The 17790-nt window shown below is 39.5% G+C and overlaps 1 protein-coding gene across 1 annotated transcript in view; it reads left to right on the top strand.

Moving 5' to 3' along the window:
- The first annotated feature begins 10038 nt into the window (after window positions 1-10038).
- The window catches only part of zmp:0000000760 (collagen alpha-1(IX) chain), a 36114-nt gene continuing 28362 nt past the window's right edge, over window positions 10039-17790 (top strand). Inside the window, exons 1-4 of the mRNA XM_057848289.1 lie at window positions 10039-10063; window positions 14746-15139; window positions 15229-15306; window positions 15384-15479. Coding sequence (XP_057704272.1) covers window positions 14813-15139; window positions 15229-15306; window positions 15384-15479 — 501 coding nt within the window. The 5' untranslated portion in view covers window positions 10039-10063; window positions 14746-14812. The remainder of the gene's footprint in view (window positions 10064-14745; window positions 15140-15228; window positions 15307-15383; window positions 15480-17790) is intronic.

The raw sequence follows: 17790 nt of genomic DNA, 5'->3' as shown, positions 1-17790 counted from the left end.
TGTGACATATCTGCAGTGACTGATCTGCAGTCATTTTAGATTCCATGTGTACTTATTTTAGTTATAAGTAATTTGTATACTTTATATAGTTTTTATAGTTTCTCTATGTTATACATTTAATCGTATACTGTTTGATGCTGCAACAATGCCTGAATTTCCCCTATGAGTGATCAATAAAGAATTAACTTAACAGATCTAACAGTAAATATATTCAAAATGCACAACATTTTTTGAAGTACCCATGCGGCCAAAACAATGTTACAACAAACTGCCATAATTCATTCTGCAGGACTATTTTTTGTTAGATGCATAATGCGACCACAACAGGGAGGAGTGCTTTGGCCCCTCGTGCTCAGTCTGCTGGGGAGTCCCTTTTGTTCTCACAAACAAACAAACAAAAAAAAAACAAAAAAAAGAAAAAAAAAAAAGAAAATCCGGTGAAAAAAACAACGTGATATCACTCCGCCCTGCTTGTCAAGCAGCCTGTTTCCTGCAGTGCTGCTGGATTACAAATGTTGCTGTTCATACGACAATTATTGACATGTAATTGTATGTTTTATAATAGCTTTATCCTGAAAACATGGCCAATACTATCGGTGATTGTCATGCGTGCATAAGTTTTTTTTATTGGTATGCTAAGCAGGTACTATTGACCCGTGCTAGCTTAGCCACTCCAAAGCCCTGAAAAAAAAAACCAAATGACTCAAACCGCACGGAATTCGTTGAAATCAACTCCTCCGACTAATTAAAGACTGCTAACTCGAAGATTATGCCTTCTGTCAAAAAATCTGAACTGCTTTAAATTCATTTATAGGAAAGTCAATTACATGCAATGACTATATTCGGCCACCAGAAGGGTCACTGAAGCCTCCCCCCCACCAATGGTTTTTATTTGGGCTGTTTGAACGATTGATACCTGTGGGCTGTTTTGAATTTTTAAAGTTATTTTATGCTTAGTAATATGTACATAAATTTGTTTATTCCTCAGATTATTAGGTGGTGCGAAAAGACAATGGGATCTTTTTAACCAAACTGCAGCGGTTTAAATATTGACTATTTCTGTTTTTCATATATGTATGTACAGTATATATTCATAAATAACTTTATATGGTACCAGCTGGGAGGCGATGAAGGTTGAAGTTGTGGTCTCCTCCAGGTGGAATGTTTGCAGAGCATCTTGTGTTTAGCTGTGACATACTACATCTTTACCCCAGCGAACCTGTGCGGATGCTAGTATACTGTCCTCAGTGAACTCTGTCCTAAAGCAGTGATATATTGTGCAAAGAATTTTAAAAATCTATTAGTTTTTTTTTTAAACAAAGTAAAAATGCAAGATGTAAGAGGCAAAAAGTGATCCAGAAGTTGCACAGACCTTTCAATCAGATGAATTATAATGATTCCGCAAAGGTATCAAGATGCAGGCGGGTGCACGGTGTCTGTTGGCTTCAAGTGATTGGCCGATGAGAGATGGCAGATCCCGTCGGTACCAAAGGTTGAACGGAGCACAGGGCTGGCGTTGGTCTGAGCCCTAGAGCTGCCACTTTGAATGGTCCTCCTGTTGAGTTCAAAGTGTGGCCCAGGATGGCACTTTAGAACGGGAGCCCGAACAGCAATAGATCCATCTGCAAGAGCCCCAAAAATCTCCACTTCGAGGAATATGTGAGTGATTACATTAGTTATTACGTTATCCAATTTGATTTTTCGGTAGTTTTATTTATAATGGTAGCAATCTAAAGAGGCGTTTTAACCCCTTGATGTCTATTGGTGTGAAAGGCACATCGAGATCAAAGCAGCCTCAGTGCTTTTTTGACCATAGATGTCCGTCGTCGCTGATTTGGACTGTACATGAAATGATTTGTTTTTTATTAGTATTATTAGTATTAGAAGTATTTATTTATTATTTTTATATTAATGTATTGTAATTAGCTATCTATTTGAAAGCTAAAACCTCAGCTAAATATTTTTTATTTTAATTTCTTTTAAATGTTGGCATCAATTGGTTAAATATTCCACTGTTTCAAAGATAGGAGAGGGAAAAATATCTTTCATTTATCAATTTATTTATTTATTTTTAAATTAACTGTCAAATTAGTTTCAAACTATTTTTATTTCCTTAAATTTTGGGGTGGAAGTTTGCAACTCCACAGTTGCACCACACCATACTTTAAACGGTACAGATTATTTTACCTTCTAGGGCCACCAAAAATGGTAGAAACACATTTCAGTATGACAAAAAGTAGTGTTACAAGCACAACAATAATAACTCCATGACAGTGTGGAATAAAGATGGCCTTATTATTGAAGGCATTATTTTTGCTTTATACTTTCTATCACTAAAATTGTGGTTCGGTGAAAGTTTATCTTAATTTCGTTAGATTTATCGCTGATAGTTTGAGTCTATACATTTATTTCTTGCCATTTTTTACATTTGTCTTTTCTTTAATTGTTGCTCTCCAGGCACTTATAGTGTCTGACTTTTCCAAATCGGAAAATGCCTGCCTGCAAAGCCATGCTAGTGTTTGCATCACTCGTTATCGTCTTGGGATGTGTACACGGTCAAACACTACCAAGTAAGTTTATCTTTTTATTTATTTATTTATTTATTTTACATTTTATTTTGAATCTGAATACTAAATACTTTCTGCTGCATACCTGAAAAAGATGACAACTCATTTATAAGCTATAACAGTGGGATGGATTTGACATTTAAATGCACTAACGGCATGTTCAGTTGCATAGATAAAAAACTACAGTACCAAGCAATGACCAAAAGATGTCAGTATTGTCTTTTTATAGACTAATGTATCTTTGGTCTCTATGGTAGTAAGAGGGGATATCATCTTTTTTTTTTTTTTTTTTTTTAACTGAATTGCTTTTCTCAGAGTTAAGAGGTGAAATAGCGGTTCAAATTGTGCTTTTCATATTCAACAGACAACAGAAAAAGAAAACAAGCCAAATCAGCCAAATAAAAAGTTTGTGTTCACAAAAAAGGAAACTTGCCGTACAGGGTATGAATCTGTTACAGAGGCAGTGGCGCGGCAAGTGGGGTACTGAGGGTGCTGCAGTACCCCATGGTGTTGGGGAGATTTAAAAAGTCTTCAATAGATTTTGTGTGTGTTTGTTTAAAATTAAATCAATAAATAAAAAGTATTGAAAGAAGAGCATATTTAACTTTGTGGATTAAATATAGGCAAGGCAATTTTATTTATATAGCACAATTCAACACAACGCAGTTCGAAGTGCTTTACATCACATGATTATCCACGAGCAGAGATAAAATGATTCGTAAAAATCGTATTAAATCAAAAGACAGCTAAAAACAAGGAAAATTGGATATGGAAAAAAATATATACATATAAATCACATTAAATCATCAATAATTAAAAAAAAAAATTTTACATAATTGAAATCGGAAATAGAAATAAATTTAAAAAATGAATAAAAAGCAAATAGCGTGAAATTCTAAATATATAGACTAAGGATGCAACAATACCCGGTTTTATATTAAACCGTTCGATACGCCCTCTTCGATTCAATACGCAAAAACATTCGATCCAAATGAAAAGTTCCCAAAATGCATTTTCCCAACTTTTTTTTGCTCGCGCTACAATGTCCGGCGCACAGGCCAAGCTGTCCACTTTGCCTTGAAAGAAAGAAAGAAAGAAAGAAAGAAAGAGCTCCTCCCCGCTAGCCACCACCTCCCCTCTTCCCCCAAATTGGGCGGGAGCTGTTTTTGTTTATAGCATACGTGGATCATTGCTAGCGAGGAAAGACAAGTGGTTTCAGCGTCATACAGCTCCACTGTACAACGAGTGGCAAATTAAGAGCGCTGTACTTCGAACTCGTCCTGTTTATGAAAGTCGATTATCATATGGTGGTGTTGTGCAGTAATGAGCAGACGTGACTTCTGTAGCGTTTGTTAACTTTTTAATAATGGTATTTTTTTCTGAGCACAATGTTCAACATCTACAACCCCTAGCAAAAAGTATGGAATCACCAGTCTCGGACAAGCGCTCACTCAGACATTTTATCATGTAGAACAAACTCAGATAAAAAGCTTGAAAAATAATGAATTAGTTCAAAAGTGCAACTCTAGCATTCAGAAACATTAAAAGAAATGAATAAAAAACATTGTGGTGGTCAGTAAATGTTAATTTTATAGAGCAAGCGCAGGGAAATATATATGGAATCACTCCATTCTGTGGAAAAAAATATGGAATCATGAGAAACAAACAAAGAAATAACAATCAAAACACATCTATAGTATTTAGTAGCACCACCTCTGGATTTTATGACAGCTTGCAGTCTTTGAGGCATGGACTTAATGAGTATTCTTCATCAATTTGGTGCCAACTCTCTTTGATTGCAGTTGCCAGATCGTCCTTGCAGGTCGGAGCCTTACTGTGAAATTTCCACCACAGGTTATAGGGTTGAGATCTGGGCTATTTGCAGGCCATGACATTGACTGGATGAGTCTCCAAGGAATGCTTTAAGAATTTTAGCTCTGTGACATGATGCATTGTCATCTTGGAAAATGACAAACATATTTTCAATTGAAGGGATAAGAAAGCTGTCTAAAATTTCAATGTAAACTTGTACATTTATTGAAGATATAATCAAAGCCATATCCCCAGTGCCTTTGCCTGACATACAGCCCCATAGCATCAATGATTGAGGGAATTTTGATGTCTTCTTTAGGCAGTCATTTTTCTAAATCTCACTGGAACAGCACCAAACAAAAGTTCCGGCATAATCACCTTGTCCAATGGAGATTCTTGACTCTCTACACCTTGTCCAATGCAGGTTCTTGACTTTTGACAATTTGATGGTGCTGGAACTTTTGTTTGGTGCTGTTCCAGTGAGATTTACAAAGATGACTGCCTGAAGAAGACATCAAAATTCCCTTAGTCCTTGATTACTATTTTAAAATCAAACAAATCAAGTTAGAAATCTTTGCGTAATTATTCACTCGGACCTATAATTTGATAGCCATCTAAAGTCACTAAATACGCTTTGTACCTCCTAAAAAATAAAGCCAGAATTATGGGGCTTCTGACTAAACAAGACATGGAAAAACTTATGCACGCACTAATTTTCAATAGATTCGACTATTGCGACGGTATATTTACAGGTCTTGATAAAAAATCAGTCATAAAGCTGCAGCTAGTACATAATGCTGCTGCTAGAGTCCTTACAAATACAAAGAAACTGGACCACATTACACCGGTTTTGAAATTGTTACACTGGCTTCCAGTAAGTCAAAGGATAGACTATAAAACACTACTGCTCGTCTATAAAACAATGGCCTTGGACCAAAATACATGCTTGATTTGTTGGATCCCTACAGCTAGACCCCTAAGGTCATCTGGAACCGGTCTCCTGTATGTTCCAAGACCAAGAACCAAGCAGGGTGAGGCAGCATTTAGTTATTATCCTCCTCACCTCTGGAACAAGTTAACTGAAGGTCTGAAGTGTGCTCAAACTCTTAGCTCCTTTAATTAGGGCTAAAAACGCTTCTGTTTATCCAAGCATATCCATAACTGTCTAAATATTTCAAATTTCAAGCTATTTGATTTTTATTCATTTTATGTACAAGTTTATTTCCTATTTCAATTGTCTTTGTTTTAACTTTCTTTTGATTTAATGTGATTTTTATGAATCATTCTATCTCTGCTTGTGGATGTTCATGTGATGTAAAGCACTTTGAATTGCCTTGTGTTGAATTGTGCTGTACATACAGATTTGCCTTGCCTTGCCTAAAATCCGCACTGTCGAGTCATGCTTAGGGCAGCGGTCTATATCAAATACTTCATTTTTTCCAGTGCTTTAAAGACACCACATGATTAGGTTACCCCGGTAATACACCCGGCACGTCTCTACTCTTGGCATAGCTGGCAAAAAATGAAAAATATATATCTAATATGTACAATAAAGAGGAAAAATGTAACAACTCTTGTGTAGCCCAATGTAGCAGGTTAAGAGTAGTGTTTTTTCTTCCCAAAGCTACTCGAGTATAAGTTAAAAGTATAGCTTAGTAAACTACTCTTAGAAGTACATTTTTCACAAAAAGTTACTCAAGTAAATGTAACGTACAAGTAACACGTTACTACCCACCTCTGGTGAGTAGCATACTAACTAAATGCTGCGTCACCCTGCTTGGTTCTTGTTCTTGGAACATACAGCAGACCAGTTCCAGACAACCTTAAGGGTCTAGATGCTTCATAGGGATCCAACAAATCAAGCATGTATTTTGGTCCAAGGCCATTAAGTGTTTTGTAGACGAGCAGTAGTATTCTATAGTCTATCCTTTGACTCACTGGAAGCCAGTGTAACAATTTCATAACCGGTGTAATATGGTCCTACTGTGGAGAACTTCAAATAGCTTGAATTGTAGCCACGTTATTGTTTATTGTTGCTGTTGAGCTGTCGCTGTGCAGAGCACTGTTGGATATTAGTGTGCAATTTATTTGTGTGTTGTGAAAAGTCGGTGTTAAACTGAGGCTTATTGGATCTTTTAGTTTTCAAATGTGTTTGTGCGTCATTGCGCCGTCTCGCTGCGGGGATTTGCATTATAATACACGGGTGCTTTTATTTCCAATACAAAAACTCACACTGTAGGTGTAATAGAACGCTGTCTTTGTAGGAGCCTAGTAGTATTACGTAAGCTATCCAACATGCGTGTGTACTGCCATTGTGCACGCCATATATGTTGAAAAAACGCAAACATGACAAATTGACAAAACAAAATAGGATCCTCAGTACCCCTTGCTGTGACTGACTTCCAGCGCCCCTGTACAGAGGTGGTAAAACATCTCATGTTTCCCCCTTTCTTGATAAAAATCTGCATTTGACTGATAATGTCTCCGTGCTATGAGGTTTCGATCTTCTGGAGGAATTCCGTGTGTCTGAGTCAAGAGGAGTGAAGAGAGTGGAAGGCTCTGAACCGGACGTGGTGGCTTATCGCATCAACCCAACCATCCATTTGCAGAAGACTATGAGGTATGCCTAATTATGGAGTTTAGACATGTGAGCAACCATGCAACATGAAACACTGAAAGTAATTTTCTAATTGTAACATGCTCAGTCGGTTGAGTGCAATATTAAGTAGGGATGGGAATTGATAGGATTTTTACGATTCCGATTCCATTATCGATGTTGGTTAACGATTCGATTCTTTATCGATTCTCTTATCGATTCTAATTTGGGGGGGGGTAAAGAACAAACATTTAGATTGGCATTGAGTTTGTTTAATCAGAAGTCACAACCTTAAAAACTCACAACAAGGTCAAAAGAAGCCCAACGCCTCAATATTGACTGTGGCAAAAAGTGGCAAATGCACAAGAATGTTTAACATTTTACTGAAACATTTTTCTAATAGAAATAAAAAATATTGGTATATATTAGCATATAGGTAGTTGGTCTGCCGTTTGCAATATGTGTTAAACTTGCAGGGGTCCCCAAACTTTTTCCAGTGAGGGCTGCATAACTTTTCCCTTCTCTGAGGGGCCGGGGTCAGTTTGTAACAGAAAAAGTGTGACGATTGCAGGAGTGCCTGAATGTAAAAAAAATTATTGTTTTTCAGGAAGCCACAATCAAATAACCCTTTCTGGATATTTCACGGAACAAAAGTAAATAAAATAAAAATAATAATATAATATAATAATAATTAATAATAATAGCACTATTAATCAAATAGATAATAACCAAATAACCCTCTCTGAATTCTTCACAGAAAAAGGCCAGAAAATAAATAACACTATTGAGAAAAAAAAAAAAAAAATCAAAATGCTCTCTGGTATTGTTCAGGGGGCCGGACTGAATGTTGGGGTGGGCCGTATTCGGCCCGCGGGCCCTAGTTTGGGGCCCCCTGTTAAAGTATTATTTACCAGTATATTGAAGTGCATGCCTTTTAGTTTTTATGGTGCTTTCACGCTCAAGTGGGGGCGCCCTTGCGCTTCCTCACGTGAAGAAGATGCGAGAGAAAGCGTGAGAGAGTTAGTGAGAGAGGGAAGCACTGCTACGACCCTATGTTCTTTGTTAATGCTTGTAAAATATCTACAGAGGCAACGCCTGTATGTATCATCTTTTGTGTTGTTGTTGTTGTGTGTTTCCACTCGCGATCGGACACTTAAATCCAGTTGTGTAGTGGTTTGAACGATGTGCTAATGCTAGCGAACGCATGCTAACTGTTTTGTTATTACAGCTAATCATCGCTGATTTACGTTGATGCAAACCTGTTTGTTACTGGGGACGAAATTATTTGTTTCATTTCTATTTTTAGTTTCACTCTTCAAGTGATGGTTGAATAAAGTCAGCAAATTATACCAACGTCTTCTGTATCGTCATTTCGGAGTTTAGCTAGCTGTATAGGTGTCTCGGTGAGGACAGTGCTGTCTATTCCCTCCCGATGCAGTTATCTCTACCTTCCCTCCCGATGTAGTTATCGCCACCTTGCAATGATTGCAAGTCGTTTTGTTGTAATTTTTCCTCGTGAAGTGAAGACACACTTTCGATCGTTTGAATCTACGTGCTGTCATTGTTATGTTTACGGCTGCAATGCTCGTGCTAAACCATCGTAACCTTTCATTTTCACCCTCTTTCCTGGTAAAGTGTAGCCAAACTTTGGAGCGGGTGGTTCTTGGTGCCATGCTAGTTTGATGTGTTTGGACAACAAGAGAGTCACGACGCAATATGCGTCTTCAGGACTCGTTAAAGGGATCGTTAAGGCTATTTCATTATGATGTCGAGGCCTCGAAACACTCGGAACCGGTTCCGAATTGGAATCGGATTTCGATTCCCATCCCTACTTTTAAGTGTCAGATTTATAGTGTGTCGCCATTTTTTTTTCTCTGCAACTTTGGTCTTTTTGTGTCTTAAAACAGTGGCACAGGGTGCTGCTGGTGTTGGGAATGAAAAGTAGCGCTGGTAGAATATTTTTTTGAATGATAAAATAAAGCATATTGAAATAATAGAGTATTCAACTTTGGGGATTAAATATATACAGTATGTTGAACAAGTATTTTTGTTTTTTTGATAACCTGGTCACCACCTGACACCTTGCCTGCTACCGGGTCACGTTGAATAAGGCGCAATTGGAAATGACAAAAACAGCAAAGTTTTCTAAAACTCTATTCAAGGTCAAAAACTGAGATGGTTATGATGATAGGTCTATTTACCTTTGTTGTCTTCAAATAGGTAAGATATGCTTGCATGTAGCCATATTATTGTTTGTTGTTGCTGTGGGGCTGTGTTTGTGTGCAATTCATTTTGGTGTTGTGAAAAGGGGTTTTAAACTGAGGCTTACTTGAGTTTTAGTATCAAATGTGTTCATGTGTCGTTGTGTCATTGAGCTGCACTGATTTGCGTTATAATACACTGGCGCTTTTTTTCAGTACAAAAACTCCTACACACACACTGTAGGTGATATAGAACACTGTCTTTGTAGTAGCCTAGTAGTAGGACGTAAACTATCCAGCATGCGTGTGTACTGCCACTGTGCATGTCTTGTATGGAGAAAACGTGAACAGGAATGGGAAACACTAAAAAAGATCCTCAGCACCCCCTGCTGTGGGTGACTTTCAGCGCCCTGTCTGAAAAAATCCAAAATAGACTCAACACTGCCAAACAGTGGCCATTGTGCATCATTTCAGTACAACACGTTTATAAAAAATGGCAGTTTAGCCCCATGACGCTGGGGCGAAAAAAAAAGGGTGACGAAAGATGTCATTGCTGGCACTTCACATTTGGATTGTTAATGAGTTTCACATCAGCGACACTTAAAGAAAAATGGGTGAAATAGGTTATTAGTGGATTGATACCTTAGAATAGGGGTGTCCAAACTAGTCCTCAAGGGCCTTTTTTTGGTTCCTACCGATCAAGCAAGGACAGTTTAACCAATGAAGTTAGTGTCTGCAAAAACAAGCAGCACCTGACTGCAATCAACTGATAACACTTGTAAGTAAGACACCAGATTTGATAAAAGGTGTCATCTTGTTTTGTTGAAATGAAATCCAGCACCCACTGCGTTCCTATGTGGAATAGTTGGACACCCCCACCTTAGAAGGTACTTCCTTTGTATCAGTGACACTTGACTTTGATAGCTTAGGAACATAATTAGTACACTTGGGCAGGCGTAGTAACTGAGACTCAGAACCTTAGAATCTATCAAATCAAAATCAAATCAAATTTATTTATATAGCCCTTTACAAAACCCAGAATGCCCTCAAAGTGTTTTACAACAAAACATGGCTCAAGATAAATAAAAGGCAGGAAAATATTATACAATGACCTTAAGAAAAAAAATTGAAACAAAGACAGCGCATCGCGATAAAAGTTCAGCAAATAAAACAATAAAACCAATAAAATTCGAAAACATTAAAAACCCTTTAGCAAATAAAACCAGGCTATCCTAATCTGTGTAAAAGGCGAGTCTAAAAATGTGTGTTTTTAACCGAGACTTAAAAACACCTAGATCCGTAGTGGTGTGGATTTCAGAGGGTAGGCTATTCCACAGCCTGGGGGCAGCAAGCGCAAAAAATCGGAATCTAATGAAAAGCTTTATGAGGGTGCCTTACCAGCCAAACAAATGGAATATTTTGGACTACCATTGACAATTCCTGTACAGCTACCTTTGTAGGCAATGTTCCCATTAATTTTAATTTTTCATGTGTCTTAGACACAAAATGATAGTTACTCAGACACTCGAAGGCGAAGGACTCATTCTGCGTCCTATATGGTATACTGGGGACGGGTTTCAATAAGCTTCGGCTTCTCCCGGCAGCCCTTTTCGGGTTGAATATGCCTGAAGGGAAAATAAATAAATAAACAAAAGCTCCCTGAGCACACTGCGGCCCACTGTGAGCAGATGTGTAAGCTGCGGCCACACACCAGTATCATGCTTGTTCAAAACCTTGGATCATAGCAAGTTACATGGCTTATTAAAAGAATTAAATTGCAGCAACAATTTTCATTAGTTTACCTTTAATATAATTGACTTGGCCCAATTAAAATGAAAAAGACAAAAATGTAATTGTTCGTGAGATGTGCGCTATGTCATGAGAATCCTGCTTGAACCATAGAAAGAGTCCTGCTTTGGCCTGAGTAAGGTCCAGTTGTGTCATGTGCGAGTCAATAACTATAACATAATGAACAACCACAATGAGAGTATATTAAACTCCCGCATTAAAACTGTTCAGACAATAAGGACACACAAGATAGGACGGGTTAAAAAAAAAAAAAAATTCACTCAGTTTCAGCGCTTGTTCTTCTATTTGTATATGGCGGAAAACACAGACAAGGCTGAAAAAGCAGTTTCTGCTCTTGCACCCCCTCTTCAAAATAAACTGCTGTATTTTAAGCCAAAAGAACTGTTGTGTTTGATAAAACAATATGTCTATATGCTGCCGTAGCAGATTCATGCTGCAATAAGACCCCAAACTATTTTTAATTTGTCCGTTTTACCCTGAAAACCCCTGTTTACAGACGTCGCACATCCGCTTTTGTTTCAACCCAGCCATAAAACGAAGGTAATTAATTATATTTATTATTCAAAATGTCTGTCATTTTTTAGCTTAAAATGATTAATTGATGTCTAATATTTCATTAAAAAAAAAAACTTGAAAAAATTATTCACTCGCATATTTTAAACTTTTAAACAAATGACGTCACAATGAAAAAAAATTGTGTCAGTAAAAAAGTCACGGATATCTACCTCATAACTATCGCTTAATTGTTTTGTTACTGTCGCATTTTCTCCGATATGTTAGATGATAAATAATCTATCCAAACGAAGAAAAATTGAAAAAAAATGTTTAAGAGGGTAAATATATGTAAAAGAAAATCTCGACCACTCCTTGATGTCTGCGATTTTTGTATCGCGACCCTTGTTATATTACCATTTTTCACCCATAAAATCCCCCAAAATCCAGCTGTAGCCATTCACAACTGTGTCTTGACACTCAGTGATACATGCTACATGGAGTTTTTGGATCGAAACAAGGTAAGTACACGATTATGTCTCGTTAAAGTCATGGCGTCCGTTGTTCTGCTCTCGCGTGTTCACACCTCCATATAGGGTTTTGCTGTTTAATTTTTTTTTTTTTTTAAATGCCCGCCTGTTCAAAAATTTTCTTCCCCCAGAACGTTGAGATTTTAAGCTTTCCAATGATGTATCACACATGCATATCGGTCTCAGAGCGGAACTTTAAGTCACCTGACTGTTTTCCGCCATATACTCTGACAGCCATTCCATCTTAAAAGAACCTCATTTCTGTTTTTACTTTGGCTTGATGAGTGTAGTATCGCTGCCCATTTATTATTTCCACTGCAGTGTTCTTAGCTAGCTAACTTGCATGCCACGTATGGGCAGGACACATATATGCAACACTCTCAATGCTATGATAGCCTGCATTGCGTAACTATGTTCACGTAAGTGAACTGCATTGTATTATTTGCTAGACACTTGCTGCTCATTGAATTACATTGCGAAATGGTACAGAAAACAATTTTGGTAGTCTAATCAACCAAACCAGGGTTCACCAAATCCCGACCCCAGTGCTACTTTCCTGTCGTGTTTTCCATGTCTCCATCCTCCAACACACCTGAATCAAAATAATCAGGATCATTATCAGGCTTCTGGAGAGGTTGCTGATGACATAATCATTTGATTCAGGTGTTTTAGGGGAGAGAGACGTGAACCCTGAACTAAACTATATGATTTCTAAATTAGGTATTAATTAATACTGTATTGCTTGTGAAAATTGGTGGTGGAATGTTGCTTCAGTAAATCAGCACAGGAGTCTAGCTTACTGTTTACCCTTTATTTTTCTCTGGAGCCATCCAGGTCATGCACATCACAACTATTGTATAGACCCCAATCACCAACGTCACACAATCACGTGATCGCTGTATTGTGCCGCCATATTGTCAGTCATTGTGTGTCCGTATTGTCAATGGTAATAGTTTCTAAAGGTGGATTTACTTGCAAATTATGGAAGCCCCGGTGCTTTCAGACACTGTAAACTCATTGGATGAGTTGCATAAAAGCCATTATTTGGAAAAGCTTCGGTCGATCCAGTCGCCAGATCCATATTTGATGCCCAAACCGATGTTTCCTCCCGTCCGGTCCCGTCCCGTGCGTCAGAGCTCGTCCTGAGACCACAAAATTTCCAATCATACTCCAGTTTATGTCACGATGAGGAGTCGGGTTCCCAAAATCGGCACCGGCCCAAATATAAACCGACATTTGGTCAGCTGAGCGTCACCGTTGTCATGATTGTAAAATGAAACTTGATTGACAACGGGCCGGTGTGTGCCGAAAAATAGCTGCCCCGCGTGAAATGTCCCCTCTGACGGGAGCGCTTATTTATATCGCTTTATTGACGTGAATTCATGGATGCATTACAGAAATGGATTTACGGCTGTAAGATCAGTTTTAAATAATTAAATTACACAAAATATTAGTACTGTATTTTAGTAACAAATCGTGGACTGGGCCACATAACCATCTTTGAACAGAAATGTATTAGTCTACAGGTTTTCACGACCATATCCCAATGACAATCACACAGGTATGATATTTACTAGTTCAAGCAGAGTAAAATAATACATATTCACGGTACAAGAAAGTTGTTTCTGTGTTGGCACTCCCGTCAGGGGGGACATTTCACGCAGGGCGGCTATTTTTCGGCACAACACCTGTTGTTGCGCTCACCTTCTTGCTGCGCGACCGTGGCGACGATCTTCGTAGTCTCCGTCTGATGATGTTTTCGCCGCTGTCTGACGGCTGTCGACACAAACGCATCATGGACCGAGATAAACAAAATGCGCTGCTTTAGAGATTTGCCCTTTTAACAATGGGCACACAGCAACTTCTAAAATGACTGTTTATTATCTCTGTTACTGCAACCAACCGCCACACATGCCTTCACCATTTGGATTAATCAGTCAGATCAATCAATGTTAATGAGTGTCAGGAAGGTTTTTGGGTTCGTTTGATTCCTTAGACAAGCAAAAAAACACGCAGTAATAGGAGGAATGTACGTAGCGGTAATTTGTAAACACGACGAGCTGACGGACAATATGGCGGAACCAGTCGGGGGGGGCGGAGTTGTGACGTCACGTGATTGGGGTCTATATACAATCTTGGTGTAGTAACCCACCAATGGAAAAGTCACATTGCTGTATTCAACGCACCAATAGGAGCGTCGCGCTGACACATCACTGCGGCGCCGACAGTAGTTCTAGTGACACTACAATACGTTACTGTTTAATTCTATTTTGCGGCTGCATAGATTTTCGTCTGTGCTGAGTATGTTCAAGCAGTGCGAGATTGCACATGCATGCAGCTTAGAGGGAACATTGTTTGCAGGTGTTCCGGAGAGTTCCAATCAGTAGGGTCTAGCAAAGAATACACAGTAGCTGCTAATAGACGGTACATTCCAGGCCAAATGGAATTGCTTCCTATTATTTTGTCTTATTTTTATGATGTACTTATGGGATATTCATAGTATGTAATTGCTGTAAATAAGATTCTAACCACAGGCTGTTAATATGTTAAGCACATTGAGAGGCGTTGTTATTTTTATGCCTTTAGTTTCAATTAACAGGCCACATGAGAGAAACAAAGAATGATGAATGCTTTGAGCTCACATGGATGTGATTTGACAAAGTTGTAAAACATCAACTAACAAGCTTGAGCAAGAGATTGTTCATGTTCATGATACTATGATGACTCCCCCACTGCAGAGACGTGTATCCAGATGGCCTCCCCTCTGACTACTCCATTATTGCAACCTTTAAGTTGACCAAAGACATGGTTAAGAAATCATGGAACCTGTGGCAGGTCAGTGCCCCAGATGGTCAAGAGCAAGTAGGCCTGCGTTTCCAGGGGGATACCCTTTCGCTGGACTTCTTTTACATCAGCCCAAGTGGTAGCCAGATGCTGAGGACCTTTCATGGCGTGGGGAAGCTTTTCGATGGCCAGTGGCACAAGTTGGCGCTTAGCGTGAAGGGCAGCCAAGTGAAACTGCTGGTAGATTGCGAGGAGGTCAGTGTGGAGTCCATTGACGAGCCAATGCCAGTCATCCGCCAAGGTTACACTTCCATTGTCAAGCGGGCTGCGAGAGACCGCTCTGTCTCAGTATGTGTGCGGCATGACTCTTTCTTTCAAATATTTGAACTGGATCGCAGGCTTAAACGTAAAAGGTCACATTTTCTAAATCATTTCAGTTGGACCTCCAGCAGATGGATGTGTCATGTGACCCAGAAAAGGCTATTTCCGAAGGCTGCTGTGAGCTCTCTAGTGTGGTGAGTCCACTTCTTTTCTGCAACTCTCGCTACTGTCCTTGTTTATCAGTCTCGCCTGAAATTGTGTCCTCTCGCAGTGCGGAGGCTATGCAGAGATAGGCCTGACAGCCGGAAGAGCATCTTGCAAATGCATGCACGGACAACCAGGAATCCAGGGACGGCCGGGGACACAGGTACTGGATTTGCACATGAAACCAGTGTTGTTTTTGGCATCCCTTATAATTTTCGTCTCAGACTTAGTGTAACATGTGCACGCGGGTCCGTTGTATGCGGTGCATAGAAAACTCCCTCTCGATGCCTTCATGACGGCGTGCTGTCAGCTAAAGCTTTTGGCTAAGTGGTTAGCGCGCTCGCCTACTGTGCTGGGCAAGTCGTACTCTGCAGGTATGAGTCCTGACCTGGATGAGTAGGAGAGACGCGGCTCCATGCAGACCGATTACTTTAGTGCCGTGACCTGGATCGGCAGTAAAGGGTTTGGGGGGGTGAGTGTAACAGGTGCAAGCGGGTCATTTGTTTACGGTGCATAGAAACCTCCGTTTAGATACCTTCAAGGGGATGTGCTAGCCTGGGCTTTTGGTTTGGTGGTTAGCGCACTCGCCTCCCTTGCTGGTAAGAGTCCTGACTTGGACGAGGAGGACAGATTGCGGCATGCGACGTGGCTCCATGCAAACCTATTCCATTAGTCTTTTGGACGATAATACTTAGTCTTAGTGATATCTTAGGCTAGGTTCATCCCGCAAGTCTTAATGCACAATTAAGATTTTTTGTCATATCTGTTTTTTTGGCCTGCCCGTTCAGACTGCCTTTGTCCATTGAGCCCGTTCAAGAATCACGCATGCGCACAAATTCGCAGTCCAAGATGCATTGAGCAACTGACCTGCAGCTGCAGGAGCATAAAAAAAAATGACTACACATGACGCACACATATACAGTGGGGAGAACAAGTATTGGATACACTTGTTTTCCCCACTGTACATTTACGGACAGTTTGCCCTGACTCCCGGCCATGTAATCAATCTTGAAATATTGCTCATTTGGAGCAGAGAGAAAACCGAGCATTTTCAGGCTTATCCTCGACCCATTTTGTTTTTTATGGATTTAAACCACATACGAAAGTGACCCAAATCTGATTTAAAATGATCCACTTCTATGCGACTTGTCACTTTCACACCGTCAAATAAGTACCTCACTCGAGTCGGAAAAACACGAAAAAATCGGATTCGTGCATTAAAACCTGCGGTATGGACCTAGCCTTCGTAATCTCAAAATGTATTTATCTTCGTCTAGTTTTTGTTGACAAAAACTCAAGACTAAATTGGTCTAGTTTTAGTCGACGTTTGCAAAGAATGTTTGATCTGTAAAATTTTTAAAATTTACTACAAAAAGAAATAAAGGTTTCCTACTATTTCGAATGAACATTGACACACGAACACATATTGTAGCGTCTAAAAGGACAACGCTGTTGGGGTTCGCAAGTGCGGAAACAAGGTTGGACCTTGAAGCAGACAACTGAGGGATGCGTACAAGTATTTATTGGGAAAGAAAAAAACAAGATCGCGGAAAAGTGGAAATAACAAAATGGGTCCATGACTGCAGGTCGACGGGGCTCAATAATACTAAATCGAGGGTAACCAAGCTGATAAGCGGAGAGCCAAAAAGACAAAATAAAAATCTCAAAGGCGCAAGGTAGAGGATACAAGTGACAGCAGCAGACTAACAAAAACCCCAAGCAGGGGTGAAACGAGTAAATGCAACGAGACTAAAGTACGAGTTGTCAAATGGCGATCAGCAAGACAATATCTCGGCACCCTTCTCTTGGATAACCTGTGTTTATATATTACTGTTGATGAGCTGGGATTAACTGCAGGTGCGACGTTGTAACGCTCCCACAGCTGGCTCTGTAACGAAACAAAATCTGACCAGCAGCAGAATATGACAAACGCCAACTGGGTCATTATACACAGCAGGAAAACAGTACATTATTTTCAATTAATTATACCCACCTGGACATCACTAACTGTATGTAATAAAAATAAAAGTTGTCCAAGAGTTTAAGAAAAGCTTGCTGTTAGCATTAGCCTAATACTAACTATGAACGTGAATGCTATGCTAAAGCTAGGAGTTACATTTAGTGTGTGATGATCAGTCAGCACAGACCTTTAAAGACAAAAGCAACATTGCATATTCTCTCCGGACAAGAAAACAAATTTTACCGTGTGTGCAAGCCTGCAAGACAGGAGACGACACACTGGTGAGTTGGGAAGGGGGGGAGGCAGGACGTCACAACTAAGTGACACAAACAGGCACTGCTACAATGCAGGCTAACTACACATAAAATGTCACACATTGTGAAATTGTCACTAAAGGTTTTTTTTGGGGGGGGGGGCATTTTTGTCTTGTTCTCGTCTTGTCAGACGAAAACCCTGACATTAGCCTCATGAGGTTTTAGTCTCTCAAAATACATATATTTATCTCGTTATCGAA

The sequence above is a fragment of the Corythoichthys intestinalis genome, chromosome 10 (genome assembly GCF_030265065.1).
Source record: "Corythoichthys intestinalis isolate RoL2023-P3 chromosome 10, ASM3026506v1, whole genome shotgun sequence".
NCBI classification, from domain to species: Eukaryota; Metazoa; Chordata; class Actinopteri; order Syngnathiformes; family Syngnathidae; genus Corythoichthys; species Corythoichthys intestinalis.
The sequence above is the reverse complement of the archived record's forward strand: the minus strand, read 5'-3'. Positions and strand labels throughout refer to the sequence as shown.